General features: G+C 40.4%; 2 protein-coding genes across 5 annotated transcripts in view; one reads left to right on the top strand and one right to left on the bottom strand.

Moving 5' to 3' along the window:
• Positions 1–12783, bottom strand: part of PRMT7 (protein arginine methyltransferase 7) — a 75612-nt gene extending 62829 nt beyond the window's left edge. For 2 of the 4 annotated variants that reach the window (XM_007477228.3, XM_056810105.1), the window contains exons 1-3: positions 12644–12783; positions 4979–5090; positions 1256–1292 (exon numbers count right to left, since the gene is read on the bottom strand). In XM_007477228.3, the coding sequence (XP_007477290.1) occupies positions 1256–1292; positions 4979–5090; positions 12644–12680 (186 nt within the window). In that variant the 5' untranslated portion in view covers positions 12681–12783. Of the gene's footprint in view, positions 1–1255; positions 1293–4978; positions 5091–5712; positions 5832–12417; positions 12517–12643 lie in introns of those variants that run through there. The other 2 variants (XM_007477230.3, XM_007477229.3) reach the window with 2 other exon arrangements.
• Positions 12784–12877: 94 nt separating this feature from the next.
• On the top strand, positions 12878–21730 carry SLC7A6OS (solute carrier family 7 member 6 opposite strand). Its single transcript, XM_001374336.4, has 5 exons — positions 12878–13054; positions 15532–15915; positions 17893–18093; positions 19699–19825; positions 20756–21730. Exons 1-5 carry the CDS (start codon positions 12878–12880, stop codon positions 20884–20886), a joined length of 1020 nt encoding a protein of 339 aa, XP_001374373.1. The 3' UTR covers positions 20887–21730.

Raw genomic sequence — 21730 nt, 5'->3', positions numbered from 1 at the left:
TTTACATGAAAAACATGAGTTATTTCTAGTTCTCAAGTTTCCAAGTAATATTTTTTACTGAAACAAACTATAATTTCAAGAACAGCAAAGACAACACAACTCTTAAGAAATCAATAGACTCTCCCCAAATTGCTGTGAAACCAGGACTTGTGTAAATCATGATGGTGAGTTTCACTGAATAATAGTCTCCAATGCTTATTGAAACTAATCAAATAAAATGGCAAGGAATAGCGATAAAAACCATGAAATTTATGTAATCCATGATAACCCTAAGTCTATTAATTTGGATTTATAGGCTCACTGGTGTTTTTACAAAGACAGTATAAGAACAATTTCATCATAAAATCAGTACTGTGGTGCTTCAAAATCAGGGATTCCCAACCTTAGCTTGTTTCTTAAAATATTTTGATAACTATTCCAATATAATTGGTTTCCTTTGCAAACTTTACAAACTTAGTAAGGAAAAGACGGAGGAAGATGGAGGGGGAGAGGGAGAGGGAGAGAGAAACCCAGGCCTGAAGGTTAATAATCTAACAGTCATTTTAAGATTTTTTTAAGCAAAATAAGTTTTTAAAAGATACAAGAAATTTGAAAACACAGAGGCTGATGGCTAAGGTCCCTCAAGTGGAGAAAAGGTTCTCTTACCACTCATTGTCCAGAATTCTGTTTTTTACACAATTCAAAAGATAACCCTGAGTTAAGAGGGATTGTCCTCTCCTCCTACAGGACCATCAAAATAGTGGTGAAGGCAAGTAGGGAGAAGAATAGAAAATGAGAAAGCCAATGAGGAGAAATTAACAGAATTCTGTAACTGCTGAATTGAGTGTAAATGTCCACACACACCAAGGCCAAGAATTCTGAGAGATCTTAGGGGTCATTAAGTTGATATATATGGTGATAATATATGGAGTCAGGATCACCCCTAATAATACTACAGAAAAATTATTGGTATTTTTATTATTGGTATTTAATTATTGGTATTCTTTAAAATATCCTTATTCTGATTGTTATTAATATCATTATTATTATAAGAACTGCCTACAGAATCCAAAATAAATAGTGGTGTCATAAACAGAGTGCCTGGACCTAGAGTCAGGAAGACCCAAATCCAAATCTGGTCTCAGACATCCTAGTTGTATGACCCTGGGCATGGCAATTAACCCCAATCTTCCCTGGAACCAATACTTATATCAATTCTAAGGCAAAAGGTAAGGGTTTTTGGTTTGTTTTATTTTTTAATTTTTCTAATACTTACTCTGTCTTTATCATGCAACATGTCTGCATATGATGATCTAAAAAAGAAAAAGACATTAGAAACCCCTGGTTAAAAAAATGATAATATATAGGTACAGTGTCAGTTCAAGTCATCTTCTGATACCTAATTATGACTGAGAGAAGCACCATAGGGGTCCCTCAAAGGTTATGTCAACAATTGTCTAGTCTAATATATCCTAACAATTTGTAAATGCTTTATCTCATATGGATGGTTCCAATATAAGACAAATCTTGCTAAGTGCAGATAGCCAGAGATTTCACCACCAGACGACTAATTTTGGAGAACAGAGTATTTTATTTCTTTTTATTAATTTTTTTTAATTAGCAAAAATATACCTACTCTCCCTCACATACCCTTCAGTTTCTCAACTGGGTAAGAAAACAAAACAAAATTGATTAAAAATGTGTTGTCAGGAGGCAGCTAGATGGCTTAGAGAATTAAAGAGACCTGAGGTCCTGGACTCAAATCTGGCTTCAGACACTCCCTAGCTGGGTGACCCTGGGCATGTCACTTAATTCCCATTGCCTAGCCTTTACCAACACTTCTGCCTTGGAACCAGCATATAATTAGTATTGATTCTAAGATGGAGGGTAAAGGTTTGTTGTATTTTTTTTAACTGATATTTAGGGGGCAGTTAGATGGTTCAGTAGATAGAAAGCCAGGTCCTGGGTTCAAACCTTGCCTCAGAGACTTCCTAGCTGGGTGACCCTGGGCACTAAGTCACTTGACCCCCATTGCCTAGCCCTTACCACTACTTCTGCCTTGGAGCCAATACACAGTATCAATTCTAAGAAGGAAGGTGAGGATTAAAAAAAAAATGTAGTCAAGCAAAACAAATTTCCACATTGGTCATGTCCAAAAAGATGCCTCCCTCTACACTAAGTCCTTTACCACTCCATCAGGAATCCTCTAAAACCAGTTAGCCACTATATTGATCAGAATTTCTCTGCCATTCAAAGTTGTTTGTCTACCATATTGTCAATACATAAATAGTTCTCCTTGTTCTGCTCACGTCCTCTGTGACCCAGTAATGAATGACCATACACCAAAGGCCCAGAGGGCTGCAATCTTCACCAATATAAGGAGAACCCCCAAGAGTTGAGTCACAGTCTGGGCATATCCAGGGACGTGTGTTCTCCTATGTCTATGGGCCCATTCCATAATTATGACTCCATCTTCTATAACACTTTAAGGGTCAGCACTTCTTCTACTGATGCAGATCTCCATCCCTTTCCATGCTTTCAACAGTCTCTGGGGGTTGCTGTGGCTAAAAACGTCAGCATGCTGAGAAGGAGCCTCTAACCACTGAGTGTGGCACATAGCAGGCTCTCAGCAAATGTGGAATGATTAAAAATAAATAAGTAAATGTGGATCAATTGATGTTGCAAAGCTTATGATCCAAACCCTCCCAGTGTGGGCAGGCCTGCCAGAACTTTGGTACCAAGGGCATACTATGTGAGAAGCCAGGATCATGTCAATGACACAAGGTGGCAATGGGGGTAGACTTTAGAGGACACCATGACACTTACCTATTAAGTTACATTCATTTAGAGGATGGGATGCCACATAACTTGAAAACAATATAATGATATTATTTAATATCTATAGAGTGATCTACCATCTACAACGTGCTCTCATCTCAACCCTGTGAGGTAAGTAGTATATTATTCTCCCCATTTCACAGTTGAGGAAACCAAGGTTCCAAGATGTGACTTGCTTGCTAACAGTCCCAATGCTCATATATATCAGACTCAGATTTTCTGATTTCAATTGACATGTTCTTTCCATGTTCTATCTTCAGAGGACACTGAGGATAAACATTAAGATTCCCTAAAGATGTTCATTCTCAGTGAGGGAACTGCAGGCCAATAAAGAGCTCTTCGCATGAAGACTGATGCACTGAAGCAGGATGTACTTTTCCCCCAGGGAATATATCAGTCTAAATCATCATGAATCATATCATTTAAAAGCTCAACTTCCAGGGGGCAGCTGGGTAGCTCAGTGGATTGAGAACCAGGCCTAGAGACGGGAGGTGCTAGGTTCAAATCCGGCCTCACCCACTTCCTAGCTGTGTGACACTGGGCAAATCACTTGACCCCCATTGCCTAGCCCTTACCACTCTTCTGCCTTGGAGCCAATACACAGTATTGACTCCAAGACGGAAGGTAAGGGTTTAAAAAAAAAAAAAAAGCTCAACTTCCAGTAATGACTTTGAGCCCTTATATAACTCACTATAGGGAACACACATGAAGAATTCACAGAAGCAAAATTTTAAAGCAAAAGGAGACATATACTTTTTATTGTAATTCTCTCCTTTTTATAAAAAAGTGAACTGAGGCCCAAAGTTGGACAGAAGCAGTACTAGAATTCATATCTCCTAATTCCCAGGCCAGTGTTATTCTTACTAGGTCACAATGAACTCTAAGCAGCCTTCATCTCCATACTCTTTCCCAAAAAAAGCATGAGGCTGGGTTTCTCCCAGGCACACCAAGGTTTTAAAAACAAATCTTATTACTTGAATACTACTACCCTATTTAAAATTAAATGTTTGGCCTAGACCATACTTACTAGGGTATTTGGGGTCTTTCCCCATTTGGGGATATCTAGGTTCCAGCTAGAAATTGCTCTCTTTTCCCAGTACTTATGATGTTTATGTGCCCCATGACAATTTTTCTGGGGTCCTATTAGTATAAAATTCCTACATAGTTTATCAGTCTAAAGTATGATAATTTAAGATATTATATTACAGTTCATTTTGAAATAGCTCAGAGTCTGGGGTTTGGGGAGAAAGCAAGGTATAATTCCAGTTTTTTTGGTTTGTTAGTTTGTTTTTATTCCTTACCCTCTATCTCAGTATAGCTTCTAGGAAGTATTTGAGGCCACATTTGAACTCAGGACCTCCCATCTCCAGGTCTAGCTCTCTATATACTGTGCCACCTAGATATCCCTCTATTTTTAAGAATTTTAATCCATTTGTACATTTTCAGCCTCCTAGTTTAAAATTCATAAATACCACCACCATAAACTCTTGGTTCCCTTTACTGTGTAGTCTGTCTAGATGACTAAAAATGTTAGAAGAATACAAAAATGTAAATCCATTTACACAGACTCATAGGATTTAGAGCTGGAAGAGACTTTAAGATATATTATATACTTTTAACATCTTCATTTTATAAATGAAGAAAACAAAGATTTGCCTTCTGATTCCAAAGCCAGGGCCATTTTCAGTACACTAGGCTCCACATAGCCCAGATCTATATACATTGGTTTCCTCTCTGAATACCTATAATGTTGATTATTACTATAATGTCATGAAACAAAGTCTGGCTCAAAAGGGGTTGAAAATTGGGGCAAAGGGGAGGGAAGAGTGCCTAAAAGTAATGAGAGCTGACAAGAAGGGGCACCTCAGGCACCCAAGTGAGCTTCTTGCCTGAAAGAGACAAACATTCATAGGATGAAATTTAACACTACATAGTTAACCCTAGAACACTGAACATTTAGCATGGACCCAATGTAAACAACGAATAGGCTGCCCCTGTTTCTTTTATAACAGAATCTCAAAGGAATTCCCAAACTCCATAAATGGAATACTACTCTGCAGCCAGTATATGCTCTATTTGGCTCCATGACATAAATTCCATGGCAATTAAGTTGATGGCAATAAAACTAGTGAACTGCAACTGAAGTTCAGTATTCTCTTACCTTGCAATCTCTTGGTGATAATCATAGTGCTCATCCTCCTCCAACCACTCCACAGAGCCTGTTGTTGGATTCGCTCGCCCACAGAAGACCTTCATGGTGCCAGCCAGGCCATCTGGTTTTTAGTGCAGAAAAGAGAACTCTCTTGAGTCAATTTTAGCAAAGAGACTTGGCTTTGGTCTACCTATCAGAAAGCTAATTTCACATAAGGGTCCCCCCCAAAAAATAAAGCAAAGAAAAATAAATCAATATGCTAACAGATCACACGCCATTCTAAGAAGAATCCCAACCAAGAATGGCTAATCAATTTGATTCAATTAATCATCTCCTAAGTTTTAAAAAAGTCTTAATTTGTAAGACTGTTGTCCACATATATGTCCACTGTAGTTTAAATACAATCAGAAAACACTGTGTAAAAAGGGCTACAGGAATAAAGATTTAGGCTAAGGGTCAACAACTTCTTAAAGAAACAAAACAATGCTCAAGATGTAGTACAACCAGGATAGGCATAAATAAGAGAAAAGGGAGGAGGGGGAGAACAGAGAAAGGAATGAGAAAACAAAAGGAGAGAGAAGGAAAGGTGAAAAATTACACATGCAGAAGGAAAGAAATGCCACCAATAATTGCTTTCCGAGAAGTACAAAGATACCAAATAATTCATATAGACTGGCTAACTTTTCTACTAAAGCAATATTAGTTTTACATATACAAAATTCAAAGATGAATAGATTTATTACATCCATCACTTTCCTTCACTGTCAAAAGTAAATTCACTTCACAGTGAGCCTTTCTATGCAGCTGGATCTGAAGTGAACTGGGCAGGGCCGATGATCTTTTCCACACTTAGTCTATGTGAAGTCATAATCAAAGTCACAATCAGGGATGAAGGTCTGTCCATTCTGCCTCTAATATCTCTCCCAATCCACACCCTCCTTTCTAGGCCCACCACTACTATCTTAGTTCAAGTCCTATTTGTTAACAAAGAATATCACAATATTTTCCTAACTAATCTTTCTACCTCCAATTCATACTATACAGCATTGTGTATTTGTACTGCAATTATTTTCCAAAATCACATCTGGTCACACCCTTGGTCTAAAATCTTTGAAGACTTATTTCTGACTCGAATCTCTTCCTCTCTAAATGACCATGAATTTATCACTGACAATTTTGTGTGATGTTCCAAGGATCTTAAAATCATCTTTTGGATAATCCACTAAAAACAGCACCAAAAGATCCATTTTTCCTTTGAATAAATTTCTATGATTTACAACCTCTTTAAAAAATAACTTTTCACAACCATCTTATTATTACTCTCTTTCTATAACTTAAATTCCAAAGGTTGTGCTTTCACAGCCATGAATTCCAACAGCCTTCTAAACTCCTCTCTCCTGACAGAATTCAAAAGCTTCAAGCAGACCTGGAGAGCTTCTAATGCTTTGTCTGTCTTCTACTTCACTAGGAGTTTGGCAAATTAAAATTGAATTCCTGTCTTACATTTTCACTTAATTACCAGAGAATAAAATAAAAGCACTTTATAAAAAAGTAACCTAGATTACACTTATACCATTTTAAGTCTCTTCTATAAAAGTTACTTAAACTATTTCTTTTGCAGATAAATGAAAAGAAGAATCTCAATTTTGCATTCAAAATTATTTAAAAATATGGCTCTAACCTACTTGTGTAGTATTTCTCTATGTAAACTTGACCAAGTTCCAGTCAAGACTGAATAATACCTAATCCCTTAATATGTGCTCATGAAATAGGACCTACTGAAATTTGCATAGAAGTTAAAGGTTTACAAAACATCTATCTTGTCTATATTACTTCATTTTATGGATAAGGAGCCTGACTTAAGTGACCTACTATTGTCACAAAGCTGGTAGAAGAGCCTAGGGAGGAATGTAGGTCTCTATTCCACCCCCCATTTCCTCTGCCTCCAAGTTGTTTTTACCTGTATCAACCTATTCCAATCCCACCCATCCTTCAAGGCCCAATCCCAAAGCCATCTCCTACATGAAGGCTTCTCTGATTCTTTCTAACAACATGACCTCTTGGAAATTATAGAAAAGGCACTAAGCTTGGAGCAGAAAGAGAAATCAAATTTGCCTCAAGGGTCCATAATTTACAAATTCTGTAACAAAGTTATGGACAAGATATTTATGAGTCTTGCCAGTTAAGTGGGAATATACAGATAGCCCTTGTACAACCTACCTCACCATATTACTGTAGGAAAAGTGAAATATGAGCTATTTTTTAAATGCAATAGAACACTATATAATTATGATCATCAAATCTGGCCTCAGGGAAGATCTTGTTGACAAAATATACCTCTTTCCTCTCTTTGCAAAATCTGGAGATTGTGACTACAGAATACTGGCAAAGAAGGTTAATGCTTTGGCTGGTTTTATTCATCTGTTTTTTTCCCTTTTTCTAAATCTTTGTTTCACTGGATGACTCACTAAGTCAGAGAAAGGGAAAGGATATTCAGAAAAGATGCTGATAGAAAAGAAAAAAATCAATAAAAATAAGATTAATTTTTAAAATAAATATGAATTATTAGTATTTATCCTTAGACAATGAAGAGATATCAAGATGTGGCATTTATATATTCCCTTGCATTAGTTATTTGTGTTTCTCTCTCATCATCACTGCTTTGTTTCCCCCACCACTAAATTATAAACTCCTTTGAAAGCAGGGACCATGGTTTACTCATTTTTGTAATTATAGCACCTAGAACTAGGTTCTCACTAATTAGTAACAATTATATTAATAATCTGAAGGTTTTTCTCTGAAAAACAAAACACTCTTTTTTTAACCAGGTTCATTTATTCATTCATTCAAGAAATATTCATTAAGAACAAATTCTGTGCAAAACACCATGCTAAGTGTTAGAGAGCCACAGAATTTACAGTATCCACCTTCATGAACACTCAGGAAAGACACAAATACAATCCACTCTACTCCCCTATACAAAGTGTCATGGAAGACCTAAGATGGAAAAGTCATTACACACTTAGGGGATCAAGGAAGACTTCATGTTAGAGGTGTTAAAGGAAAAGTAGAAATTTGAGAGGCTAGAAGATGGGGAGGCATTCTAGACACAGGAAACAGAAATAAAAAATAAGGAAATAAAAAAGAACACAACCTATTCAGAGGTAGATGACCACATTTTGCCATAGCATTATCTGGTGTAGATGGGAAGCTCCAGAGATGAAAGTTCTTCTGTTGGCCTTGTTAGCACTCCCTTCAGAACCTCTATACACTTTGATGGTCAAACCAACTGCTCTCTTGCTACCAACTACCTCTTCCTTTAGCTAATCCTTCCTTAGGTCCCTAAAGTTCCATCTTCTCAAGTCCTCCCATTCTTCCTTCCCCCAAATTCAACATGTTGGCCACAATTTCAAAGTCCTCCAAATAAGCTTCATAACTGCTTCTTTTCTCTGTCAGTTCAAGCCCTTCTGCCCCTTCTCTCACATAACCCACTATTTCAGAAAGTGGGAAACAATGAAGTCACTCTCTTGGAGTCTTCTCAATTTTAAAAGTGCTGGGGGAAGGATGAGTAAACAGAAAACCTGCTTCCCCTTCATTCAAGAAAGTCTTCTGGTTCTTGACAGTAGTGTGCTTTGTTTTGTTTTTAAAAACCCTTATCAATTGGGTAATGGCTATACAAGCTGGGGTATATCCTTGAAATGGCATATTATTATGCCAAAAGAAATGACAAACAAGATGATCACAAAAAGCCTGGGATACAAAGTGAAGTGAGCAGAACCAGGAGAACATCACACACAGTAACAAAAATAAAGCACCAAGATCAGCTGTGAATGACTCAACTATTATCAGCAAGGTAAGGACCTAGGACAACTCCAAGGGCCTCCTGACCAAAATGAGCATCCACTGCTACAAAAGAAATTGATGGAGTCCAAATGTAGATCAAAACATACAATTATGTATTGCCTCCAAGATTTACAAGGATCAAAGGAGATAATATCTATAAAGTGCTTTGCAAATGTTGAATCACTATGTAAATACTAGCTGTTGTTAGAAATACATTGGGAAGAACAGCAAGTAAATACATGCAAACAAGTTATATACAGAATAAATAGGAAATAAGAAAGGGAAGATGGTGGAATTAAGAAGGCTTGGAAAAGGCTTCCTGAGGAAGAGAGCATTTTAGTTGGAAATTAAAGAAGCCAGAGAAGTCAGCAGGCAGAGATGAGGAGGGAGAACATTCTAGGCATGGGGGACAGAAAAGAAAATGCCTGGAGCCAAGAGACTATCATTCTGGTTCATGGACTAGCCAGGAGGCCAGGGTCACTGGATGGGAGAGTACATTAAGAGGAGTAAAATGTAACAAGATTCAATGTCACTAGATCAAAAGGGGGTATAAAGAGGAGGCTGAGGTCTAGGTTATATAAGGCTTTCAATGCCAAGCAGAAAAATTTGTATCTGATCCTAGATGTGACAGAGATAGTAGAGTATTGGGAGTGGGGGAGAAGAGATGGAATACTGGTCCTGCACTTCAGGAAAATCACTTTGTTGGCTAGAATGGGCAGAGACATGAGGCATACAGGAACCACCAGCAGGCTATTGCAATCATCTAGGCCTAACTAGAATGGTACAAGTATCAGAGGGGGAAAGGCAGCATATTAGAAAAATGTTGCAGAGTTGAGAAGGCTTTGGCAAAAGCTTGGACATGGGGGGAGGATGAAGATCATTGGAAAGAGAGGATCATCAATCAAGGATATATGGCACCCCCAATAGTAATAGGGAAGTTTGGAAGTAGGGAGGGTTTAGGGAAAAGGATAACAAGTTCTGTTTTGGATATACTGAGTTTAAGAAGTCTACTGGACATCTAGTTCAAGATTTCTGAAATGCAGCTGGAGATGCAAAATTGGAGTTGGGAAAAGAGGTTGGAGCAAGGTAGGCATATTTAAGAGTTGTCCTAGAGATGGTCATTAAATCCCTGGAAGCTAATGAGATCACCAAGTGAAGAGGACCGAGGTCAGAGCCCTGTTTGTGAGCCTGATCTAAATGAGGATCCAGCAAAAGGAACTGAGGAGGAGTGGTCAGGTAGGTGGAAGAACCAGGAGAGCAGTGTCCTAAAAACCCAAAGAGAAGAAATCATCAGGAAGAGGAGGGTCATTCAACAGTGTCAAAGGCTGCAGGGGCCAAGGAGAAAAAGGACTGAAAAAAGGCCACTGGATTTGGCAATGTAGTCAGTGCTGAAGGTCACTCTCTAAAACTATGTTGCAGAAAAGGTGCCAACCTATGTTAGAGGAACTCTTCTCCAAAAGCGCTCATCCATATAGCTGTAATACTCACTGCAGAGCTGTTGTGAGAAGCTGAAAAAAGCCTTCCTGCAAACCTTAAAGCACCCACAATAACTATTAGAGGATTATTACTGTAAATGGTTTTAGGTGATAAACATTTCTTTATTGTTGATATACTGACTATACAATCAGGGCCCTCGATGTGACTGATTCCATGCTACCACACGATGGCTCAAAATTGATGCATTCAAATACATGGGTATTTAGGATATGGCCAAGTTACCAGTCATAAGAGTTCTCTTTGGGCTCTTGTCACAGATAGAAATCAGAGACACATTCCTCTGCATTTGCCATGGGCAGCATAAAAGAATTTGAAGAAACCCTGAGAACTATGTTAAACAAATGGTACATACAGAATTCTAAGCAGCACCTTCCCATTATGCAGAAAAATTTGACCAGAAATCTTTCTCAACTCATCTTGAGAGTACTGACAGTTCTTGCCTCCCTCTTGCCCTATCAGCTTGAAATATAAAATAACTGATACCTACCTTTCTGTAAGCTACTAAAGTCAGCAACTAAGTTTCCATGTTGCCTTTGTATCCACAGACTAAAGGCAGAGCTTTATTGATGAACTTTATTAAAGATGATTTTAAATTTTGCAAATGGATTTTACATACAGACCTATAGGGAAAGAGATTTAGTAACTAACTCTGGGCTTCATTTTCCTTCTCTATAAAATGAGACTGGACCCTGTGACCTGATCTTATGATCTCATTTGAGGCTCACAACAGGATAGGGAGATGCAACCCCCATTTCAGAAATAAAGAGCCTAAGCATCACCAGTAGGATTTGGCTCAAATTCTAGCTTCACAACTACACAAATGCTTGTTGCACAAATGCTTGTAACCAAATCGATGCCTCAGTCTGTCATCCTACTACTCATCACATAGATTTCTTAGTTTAAAATTATGGATCCCTGCAGAATTTTGCATGAATAAGTCTTTCTCTTCTTTGGTGGTCTCTGCAAGGTTGGGCAGCAAACATACAAAAGTATTACCCTAACATTAAAACGACCTAACATTAACATTGAATGAAGCTGCTGAAATCTTTTTATTAAAGATGAGACCTCAACTTGAACCACCCTTTAATGGCTATCTGATATAGGGTCAACATTAAGTTCAGTACTGTATTAAGTGCAAGGCACAATGCTATGTGCAGATATTCAAAGGAAAGTAAAAACATATCCCAGCCCTAAAGGAGTCCCCATTCCAATTGGGGGTAGAGAACAGTCTTTCCTGCTCTAACTCTAATCCTGATAAATCATTACATAGGGTAAGGAGGACACACCTTCAAATGTTAGAGCTAGGGATTAGGATCCTCCACTGAGTGAAAATAGACATCACTGAGCCAAGCCTATGAAATAGATTCTACTTAAGTTGTAAAATTACTTGGGAGGAAAAAAAAGTAATTTTCAATTTTATAAGCAAGTCAAATCAAGAGTAGCTTTAGGGGACAACTAGGTAGCTCCATGGATTGAGAGCTAGGCTTGCAGACCCCAAGATCCTGAGTTCAAATATGGCCTCAGAAACTTCCTACTGGGTGGGTGACCCTGGGGAAAATCACTTGACCCCCCCCCCCCATTGACCCGCCCTTACTTCTCTTATGCCTTGGAACCAATATACAGTCTTGATTCTAAGACGGATGGTAAGGGTTTTTTATGTTTTTTTTTTATTTTATATTTAATATAATAAAATATAAAATATTTATATAATAAAATATAAAATATTTAACATGTTTTATATATGTTCTTATGTTTTTAATTAAAAAGTAGTGGAAGTGCCCTTTAGAAGTTATCCAATGCAATGGGCCCATTTTATGGATTGGGTAATTGAGTGCTGGGATTGTCTTTGCCCACGCTCATACTTGGATCCGCATTCAAGTCTTCAAATAGGATTTTCTACAACTTCTCAAAAGTAGGAACCAGGCTCGGTCTCAGGGTTCGGGAGGGAGGGACGGGCACGCCCCCTCCGCGCCCTTGGTCCCAGGAGCAGAGGACCCTTCTCCTCCCTCCAGGCCGCTCGGGGGCGCACGCCCCATATCCAGAAGAAGGGAAACCGAGGTTTGAGGGTCTGGGGAACAGCATCCCAAGCCCCTCCTTCCTTCCCCCACCTCCGTCCTCCTACACACAGGTCCGAAGTAGGGCCCGGAAGCGCCGCCTGCCCTGTGTTCCCCAGTCACGGGAGCGTCCGCGTCGGGCGGCCAGTCACGCACGCACGGACCGCGCCTGCCGTCGCGCACGCGCACTGCGACCTCTCCACCATCCTTTTCCCCCCGCCCCCCTTGCCTCAGCCTTGGAACCGTAACGGTCGGCCCGCCGGCCAGCCCCGTGTCTCACCGTATTCTTCTCCCGCCTCAGCCGCCACCACCGCCATCTTCTCCTACCGACCCGCCAGACTAGAAGCACGTGTCGCAGAGGGGGTGGGGGCAATATTCCCCCCGCCCCTTGTTGTGAGGGTCCGCCCACCGGGGGCGGGGAGATGAGCAGGAATCACGTACGTCGCGTCGTCGGAGGCGGGGCCAAAAGGAAGTTCCCGGCGTGCTCCGGAGAACAGAGAATAGGCCTGCCACAATGGAGGTCGGTCCGGCTCCCACCGTGCTGCGGGTAAGGCGGAAGCGCGGCGCAGATCCTGCTGAGGCACTCGTCCTCGCGTGTAAACGGCACCGGAGCGAGGAGGGAGCGACGGCCGCGGAGTCCGGGTCCGTGGAGGAGAACATCTTCAAGCTGGCAGCGACCGTGTGCTCCCAGGTAGCGGCCCCGGGCGGGGCAGGTCATTGCAACCATCCCCCAGTCTCCGGCCAGAAGCAGCTGCCAGTCAGGGGCCCTGAGGTCCAGCTCTGCCGCCACCTCCTTGGGTCTGGGTTTCAGTAGTTTCATCTGTAAAATGGAGGCAGTCGTGCTTACAGTGACTGCCTGGGCCTGCCGAGGAAAGCATTCCAGAAACCGAAGGGATGATTTTTCAGTCCAGACTCCTATTTTTTTACACGTGACCAGAGAAGAAAAGGGATGACCAATATCGAAGGAAGGAAGACTGAACCCTTCCTTGCCGAAGCCCACATCCCACTGGGGGAGATGGGGGGAAAGAAAGAAGGGGCCCATTTAACTTCATGAAATGGAATAATCGTGTGTGAAGAAAGTTGATACCGATAGGATAAGAGGAGAAGGTGCAACCGGGGGAGAAAATAAGATATCAAATATCTAAAATAAATGTCTCATGGGAAACTTACATAAATATAAATAGACCAGGAGTCGTTTTATCAAAAGTCCTAGTTATCAAAGGCCATGAATAGTTCTCAAACGGTCCATTGCATACTATTAACAGCTGTGTGAAAGATTGCACAAATCACCAAAAATAAGACAAATAAAAATTATCCCTAAAATGATAAGAGTCAGAAATAGTGGATGTTGGAGGACCTGTAGGAGGGAAAAAAAGGAACACTGATTCAGTGGACCGGTAAATTGGTCCAGCCACTCTTATAAGCAATTAGGAATTACATTTTTAAAGTGTTCACACCCTTTGACCCAGGGAGATATCCCAAAGCTGGACATATACTCCAAGAAGATAAAGGAAAGGCCCGTGTAATATTTGTTATAGTATAATTTGGGATAGTAAACATGGTTTATAAATCATTCAATTAATTATTAAGCAGCGATGTCTGGAAAGCTGGTCCTGGTTAAGAAAATAACTAAATAAAATTTGACTAAACTATCAACATAATGGAATGTCACTGTACCACAAGGAAAGACAAATATAAGGGATTCAAGAAGACTAGTTGCAGAATGAAGTAAGCTAAAATCAAAAAGCTGTATACTGAACACAGTGTGATTATAATAGCTAGTTGTTGGTTTTTTAAACCCTTACCTTCTATCTTGGAATCAATAGTTTGTATTAGTAACTTGACCAGGGTCACACAGCTAGGAACTGTCTGAGGTCATATTTGAACCCAGGACCTCCCAGAGATGGGAGTGGCTGTCAACCCACTGAGTAGTACTAGTCTTGACCAGGAAGGAAAGAATTATACCTGTTCAATTTTTTTTAAACCCTTCCCTTCTGTCTTAGAAGAGCAATAAGGGCTAGGCAAGCAGGGTTAAGTGACTTGTCACAGAGCTGGGAAGTATCTGAGGCCACATTTGAACCCAGGTCCTCTTGACTGCAGACCTGGCTCTCCACTGAACCACCTAGCTGCCCATTACCTCTTTCCTTTCATTGGAATAATGAGGGACTATTGAGGGTAGAATGTTGTATATACTGTCAGATTCAAGAGGATATGTCAACAGATTCAGTTTGTTTAATATTTTTTGTTAAAAGGAAGGCTAGGCTCACTGTGTAGGGAAGGGCATAGCCAGAAACAACTATGACAAAAATGAAAGCATCAATAAAACTTCAAAGAAGTAAGGAATGATGAATTCTGAAAACTTGAGTTCAAGTGTACTGTCACTTAATCCTGTAGAGCCTCAGTCTTTCACCTGTAAAATGGGCTTATAAAACCTACCCCTACTTGGGTTCTTATAGTGAGTCAAATGAAATGATTTGTTGAAAGTGCCCTGAAATCATAGTGCTTTATGAAAATAAAGAGATTCTGGAACTATCTGCACAGTCCAGAGCAGCGTTCTTTTTTTTTTAAACCTTTACCTTCAGCCTTGGAACCGGTTCCAAGGCAGAAGAGTGGTAATGGTTAGGCAATGGGGGTTAAGTGACTTGCCCATGGTCACACAGCTGGGAAGTGTCTGAGGCCAGATTTGAACCCAGGACCTCCCATCTCTAGGCCTGGCTCTCAATCCACTGAGCTACCCAGCTGTCCCCCAGAGCAGTGTTCTTGGAATAGAAGCCTGAGAAGCCCTACTGAGCTCCTGATCCTGCAGTTAGGTATAACTTAGCATCAATGGTGCACATTTATGTAGCTCTTTTATTTTCTTAAAGTATCTTATATTCTGGGAAATAGACTAACAATCTTAGTAGGACTGTTTTGCAATGAGAAAGGCTCAGGAAAAGAGGAGGGTAACCCACCCAATGTCACAAGGCCACTAGAAGCAAAGCTAAGGGTAGAATCCACAGTCCAGGATTCTTACCACATAAACCCACTCCCTCTCTTTAGTGTTCCTGAAACTCCCTTAGGTCACCTATAACATGAGAAGGTTGAACTATATGGTGTCTAGGGTCCTTTGCAGCTCCATAATTTTTTACGTCCTTGTTCATGTTTTCATCTCATTTTCTTTCCTCATAGGATGAACCGGTTCAAAAGTATGTCAGAGAAGCTATTAATAGAGATAAAGCCACCAGAGCCCTGAATCCTTCATTGGAAAGTCATCAGAGAATACGTCAAGATCTCCTAACTATGAAGCAGGTGACCCGGCAGGATGATCGCTACCGCCTGGTCTCCAAACACCGGGCCCCTTGTGCAGAGGGAGAAGCACCCCTGCTGGCTATAGACAGTGCCCACAGGACTGAGGAGGACCATCTAGACTCTGATATCAAACCAAAGTCACAAAGAAGAGATGGTGCCACAGTTACCAATTCACCTTCTGCAGAAGAATTCCAGTTATTTGACATTGTTCACGAGGCTGCTGCTGAGAAAGAGACCCCTTCTGTTCCTGCCACCTGCTCTGAGGTAAACACTTTGAGATAGCACTGTTTTGTAGGGAGGGGTTTATACCTCAGCCCAGCTGAGTAGAGTGGGCAATACGAGGGGTTATCTCCCAGCTTCAGAGATGAGAAAACAAAAATCCAGAGGCAGCAAAGGAATTACCATAGTCCCACAGGCCACATGTGTTCGAATTAGGATGAGAAGACAAAAAGCTTCCAGTCTTTGTTAGAAGTTGAGTTGAGGGGACAGCTGGGTGGCTCAGTGGATTGAGAACCAGGCCTAGAGATGGGAGGTCCTGGGTTCAAATCTGGCCTCAGACACTTCCCAGGTGTGTGACCATGGGCAAGCCACTTAACCCCTATTCCCTAGCCCTTATCACTCTTCTGCCTTGGAGCAAATATACAGTATTGATTCTAAGACAGAAGGTAAGAGATTAAAAAAAAATTTTTTTTAAGTCATTGACTTGAAAACTGATGCTTTATTGAGGGGCTTGATAGCTAGATCCCTGGGCATCAAGAAGTCACTCAGGGGCAGCTGAGTAGCTCAGTGGATTGAGAGCCAGGCCTAGAGATGGGAGGTCCTAGGTTCAAATTTGACCTCAGACACTTCCTGGCTATGTGACCCTGGGCAAGTCACTTAACCCGCATTACCTAGCCCTTACCACTCTTTCTGCCTTGGAACCAATACACAGTATTAATTCTAAGATGGAAGGGAAGGGTTTAAAAAAAAAAAAAGAAGTCACTCAAACTCTAAACCCAGTAACTTCCCACTCTATTCAATCTGGTAGCTCCCTATTCCAGCTTTTAGACCCTGGACAATAACATTAGTAATGCGCAGTCATGGGGCATTTTCCATTTTGCAAAATACTTTTCCAATAACCCCCCTGAGAATTAGATAGTATGAATAATTAATATGCCATTTTGCAACTGAGGAAACAGAGACATAAAGGTTCTAGCTCCGAAATTCTAATTCTGTTAAGGAATTAAACTTTGTTCTTATTCATGTTTATTTTATTTCCTATCCTTCTGACTCATCCTGTATTCTTAATGTTTGATTATGCTCCAAGAGATGTTGTTCAGTTGTGTTCAACTCTTTGTGACCCCATATGGAGTTTTCTTGGCAAAGATACTAGAGGAGGGGCATCTAGATGGCTCAGTGGATAGAGAGCCAGGCCTGGAGATGGGAGGTCCTGGGTTCAAATTTGGCCTGACAATTCCTAGCTTGTGACCCTGGGCAAGTCACTTAACCCTAATTGCCTAGTCCTTTTCACTCCTCTGTTTTGGAACCAATGCTCATATCAATTCTAAGACAGAAGAGAAGGGCTTTTTAAAATATATCATTATTTTTCAAGGAACAAGTATTTTCTATTGTTCTGTCACACTTCCCAATCCTCCCCACTACCAAATGAGCCAAATTTTCCTTTTTGGAAACACAAAAAAGCAAATTCTTTTGTATTCATTGCTTCATAGTCTGGTAAAAAGTTTCTACATTGGTCATGTGTCACTTTCTTCATTTGAAGTTCATTGGCTTTGCAAAAGGTGAGTGGTGTGTTTCATTTTCATTCTTTCATTCATTCTCATTCTTATTGCATTGATCAGGGTTCTAAAGACTAATTTTATCAATGTATAAAAATCATTCCCATTCCACTTACTTTACTCTTGTCAGTTCCTAAAGACTTTCTTCCCTTTTAAAAAAATCATTGTTCTAAGGGATGATCTTTTGGAGGCGCTGGAGAAAGGGATACAGTGAGAAAATAAAGGCAATGGCACAAAGTAGCAATACAAATTTATTCTGTTTTTTATAGAAATGAGTAGTCACTGAAGATTAGAACCATAAGGAAGACAAAAGAACAAAAAAGTGTATAAAGCTGTTTCAGTCACTGTATTTCTGGAACAAGATGAATGATGGTCAGTTCTTGGTGGTTGTCTGTTTTAGTCCATTGAGATTCTTGGCAGGTCACTTGTGTTACATGGAATTCTTCTTGCTCTGTTTTCCTCACAGAAATCTGACCCAGATGTGATACTCTGTAATTCTGTAAAGATGATCCGTGAGCGGCTAGCCATCTCCAAGGACGGAAAAGGAACGGAGCATCGAGAGAGAGAAGATGATTATGTCTATGACATTTACTACCTGGAGACATCTACCCCAGGATGGATAGAGAGCATCCTTTCTGTGCAACCCTACAGCCAGGAGTGGGAACTGGTAAGGCCCCACCTTGGAGGTAGGCTGCTATAGGCCCAAAGAGCAGGATTCCTAGAGTCCCAGAACTGGAGAGTTGAGGGGATCTCAGCCTCTGTCTGGAACAGCTCATGTCTGGCAGTTGGTCATCCAAGTTGTACTTGAAGACCTCCAGGAGTGAGGACCTCTTGGGGCATGACCCACTCCCCATTGGTCAGCTCAGGTTGCCAGGACCAGTCAGCCTGAATTTACCACTTTGCCACCTCTATACACTGCTCCTTTTTTCTTTCTTCTGCCCTCTGGGGCTAAACAAAATAAGTCTAATTCTTCCTCCCATGACTGCCCTCCTTCAAATGCTTGAATACAGCATCATGTTCCCCCTGAATCTTTTTTTTCTTTGGGTCAAATGTGTCTGTTTCCTTCTTCTAATCATAGAAAAGTAATCTGTAAAGGTGTGTTCTCTAGCCAGTGTACAGTGGGGACCCCTTTTCCAAAGTTTCCCTTTCTGTGGTTTACAGTCAATTTTCAAACCATAGAGCTCTGTCTTTTCTGCTTTCACTTTTTTTAGGGTGTTTTTTTTAAGGGGGGAGGGAGCCTCAGCATCATGCTAACGAACACAAGTGGGGCAAGAGAGTGCATATATATGGGGTCAGCAAGTCACTTATATCCAAGGTTTTAGCCCTCTTGAGGATTCAGGGCCCTGCTGTATATTGAGACAGCCAGTACAGTGAATGGAACACTGAGCCTGGAGTCAGAAAGACTCAAGTTCAAATACAGTCTCAGATACTTCCTAGCTGTGTGACTCCAGGCAAGTCAATTTTACATAAGTCTGCCTCAATTAACCTCATCTGCCAAGTGATGATAATAATAGCACCTACCTCCGAGGCTTGAGAGGATAAAAGGAGATAAGCTTTGCAAACCCTACAACACTCTATAATTGCTACCTATTATATTTAGTTCCTCTAGGAAAAAAAATTGCACCCCAAGTTATATTGCAAGATGTTTTTTTTTTTAAGTTTGTATTTTACTTGGTCTTTCCCTGAATTGGTAACAAAAGTTTTACTTTGATCATCAAAAAAGATTTGTAAAGAAATAAAACAAATCCTTTTTTGTCTTTCTTGCATTTAGAGCAAAATAAATATGTATCATAAGATTTAGTCCTAGAGGGAACCCTAGGAAACTTCGAGTCCAGGGATTCTTAGTCTAGGAGCTCCAAACTGAGTTTCTGTTTTTAAATATTTTTATAATGGTATTTCACTATATTGAATTCCATTGTAATCCTATTAAGAACCATTCTGAAAAGAGGTCCTTAGCTTTTATGAGATTGCCAAATGGGTCCATGACCCAAGAAAGTCTTAAATGAGAACCCTTGCCCTAGTTCAGAATTCTCATTTTACAAATAGGGGAACAAACCCTGGCGGGGAATTCTTTGCTCAAGGTAACAGATACTAACTAGATGCAGCAGAACCAGGGTTAAAATCCAACTTCTCTCACCCTGGGTGCAAGACAAACTACCTTTCCAAAGTAGATGGTGAAAATATTTAATAAATAAAAGTATTTTACTTAGTCTTTAGCTTTGTGATTTCTTGTGTTTTTAACTTGGATGAATATTTGTATTGAGATGTGCAGGTAGCTGATGACCAACAAGCCGAGGAGATTTATGATGATGACGATGAAGATGAGAACAGTGAGAATCACTGGCGTAATGAGTACCCTGATGAGGAGGAAGGAAGCACTGACAGAGAGAGCTCTAAAGGTACTCCTAATCGAGTGCTTATAGAATGCACTTGGATATATTTGTTCATGAATCAGTCAGCTAGCATTTATTAACAGCCTCCTCTGGGCCAGGCACCATACTAAGTCCTGGGGATAGAGGCAGTGTGGTTAGGTGGTTAGAATAAAGCTAACACACTGTCAGTATTTATTAAGCACCTCCTATGTTCCAGGCATTGTGCTAAGTGCTAGAGATAGAAAATATGGCAGGACAAAGGTGGCAGCCACGTGAGACATAACTCTTCAGTGGAGTTTTGGAGTTTGTGGCCCTAGTCAGTAAGGCAGAGAGGGATAATGATGTGGAAGACAAAGGCTGATGGGATTTTACAGGATGAGGTTATTCCAATAATAGTGTTTCCTGGGGCAACTAGGTAGCTCAGAGGTTAGGGAAGCTGGCCTAGAGACTGGAGGTCCTGAGTTCAGTTTCAAATCTGACTTCACACTTCCTGTGTGACCTTGGGCAAGTCACTTAATCACCATTGCCTAGCACTTACCACTCTTCTTTCTTAGAACGAATACTTAATATTGATCCTAAGACCAAGGTAAGGGTTTTTTTTTTTAAATATAAAATAATAATAGTGTTTCCTGGGGGCTTAGTAGAGAAGTCAGTCAAAGAAATCCCAAAGTAGGGCAGCCAGATCAGAGATGAGTCATATAATCTAAGCCTCAGTTATCTCCTCTATCAAATGGAGCTATTGTTAGAGGTTATTGTGAGATTCAAATAAGATGATGTGTTTCAGAAGCCTTAAAATAATCAGCTTTTGAATTATATTAAATTCTAGAGCTCTGAACTTTTTTATAGGCATTTTTATAGCATACCATTTTCACAGCCTAGTTATTTAACTAGAGATACCTTCCCAAAAAGGATGTCACAAGTGCCTGGAAGATTCACCTGTTCTCATTCTTTTCCTAGGCTCTGATGAAGAATATGGCAGCCTTAGTGATGAAGAAAGTAGCATCAGACCAAGGACAAGGAACAAATATCCTTATGATGTGCTAAAGGAGTTCGAGTATGACAGCTCCCAGGACTTTGATTCTGACTAAGGATTACACAAACTTTCACCTATTGCCTGGGAGGGGCCCTGAGGTGGCTCTGGTCTTAGGCATCTGCCTCTTTGCTGCTGATCCTGCCCCAGAGTGTTATAATTTACCTTGAAATGGGAAAAGGAACAAGAAGCCCTTGGGGTCTTTTTTGGTTCCAAGATCAGATTCTGGCCCCCAGATAGTTTCATCCTGCTCGAGAAGGAAAATCATATGATAAATCAGAGCTCCTTTGCCCCTGATATGGGAAGAAACTCCTCTTATGTCTTCCTTTAACAACTTTTATCTTTTTGTTTAATCTGAAAATTTTTTCCCTCCAGTGTGAGGAATTTACCTGCTGAAATCTATAGCATTTCTAAGAGTCAGTCTTGGTAAGAAAAATTAACTTTTTGATACCAGTGAATAAAGAAACAATATCACTACTATGCTTCCCATGAAAAGTTTGATCTTCCCCAACCTCTGACCTGCTGCTGGAAGTGGATCTGGACTCTTGCTACCAAGGGAGGCATTTCTTTGTGAGCCTTTGCCATTAGAGGCAAAAACACTGAAAAGCTGCACTAATAGGGCATACTTTGCCAGCACCAGAAGACTATCTGCATGTATGTTCACTAAGGTAGTAGTTGACTGTAAAAATCTGCATGTTCAAAAAAAGAGAGAGAGAGAGAATCTGGGTTGGTATTTATTCCCTGTTTCCCTTCTGTGGCCTTATTTTGATTCTGTTTGTAGAGTTGGGGGTCCTTTGACAGAAATGCCAGGGAGCTGTGTATGTGCATATACGTGTGTGTGTGAGTATATGTGTGAATTTGCTGCACTGATTGTATTAAAAATTATTTTGGAACATGGAAAA

The sequence above is a fragment of the Monodelphis domestica genome, chromosome 1 (genome assembly GCF_027887165.1).
Source record: "Monodelphis domestica isolate mMonDom1 chromosome 1, mMonDom1.pri, whole genome shotgun sequence".
NCBI lineage: Eukaryota > Metazoa > Chordata > Mammalia > Didelphimorphia > Didelphidae > Monodelphis > Monodelphis domestica.
Note: the sequence above shows the minus strand (reverse complement) of the source record. Positions and strands in the feature narration are given on the sequence as shown.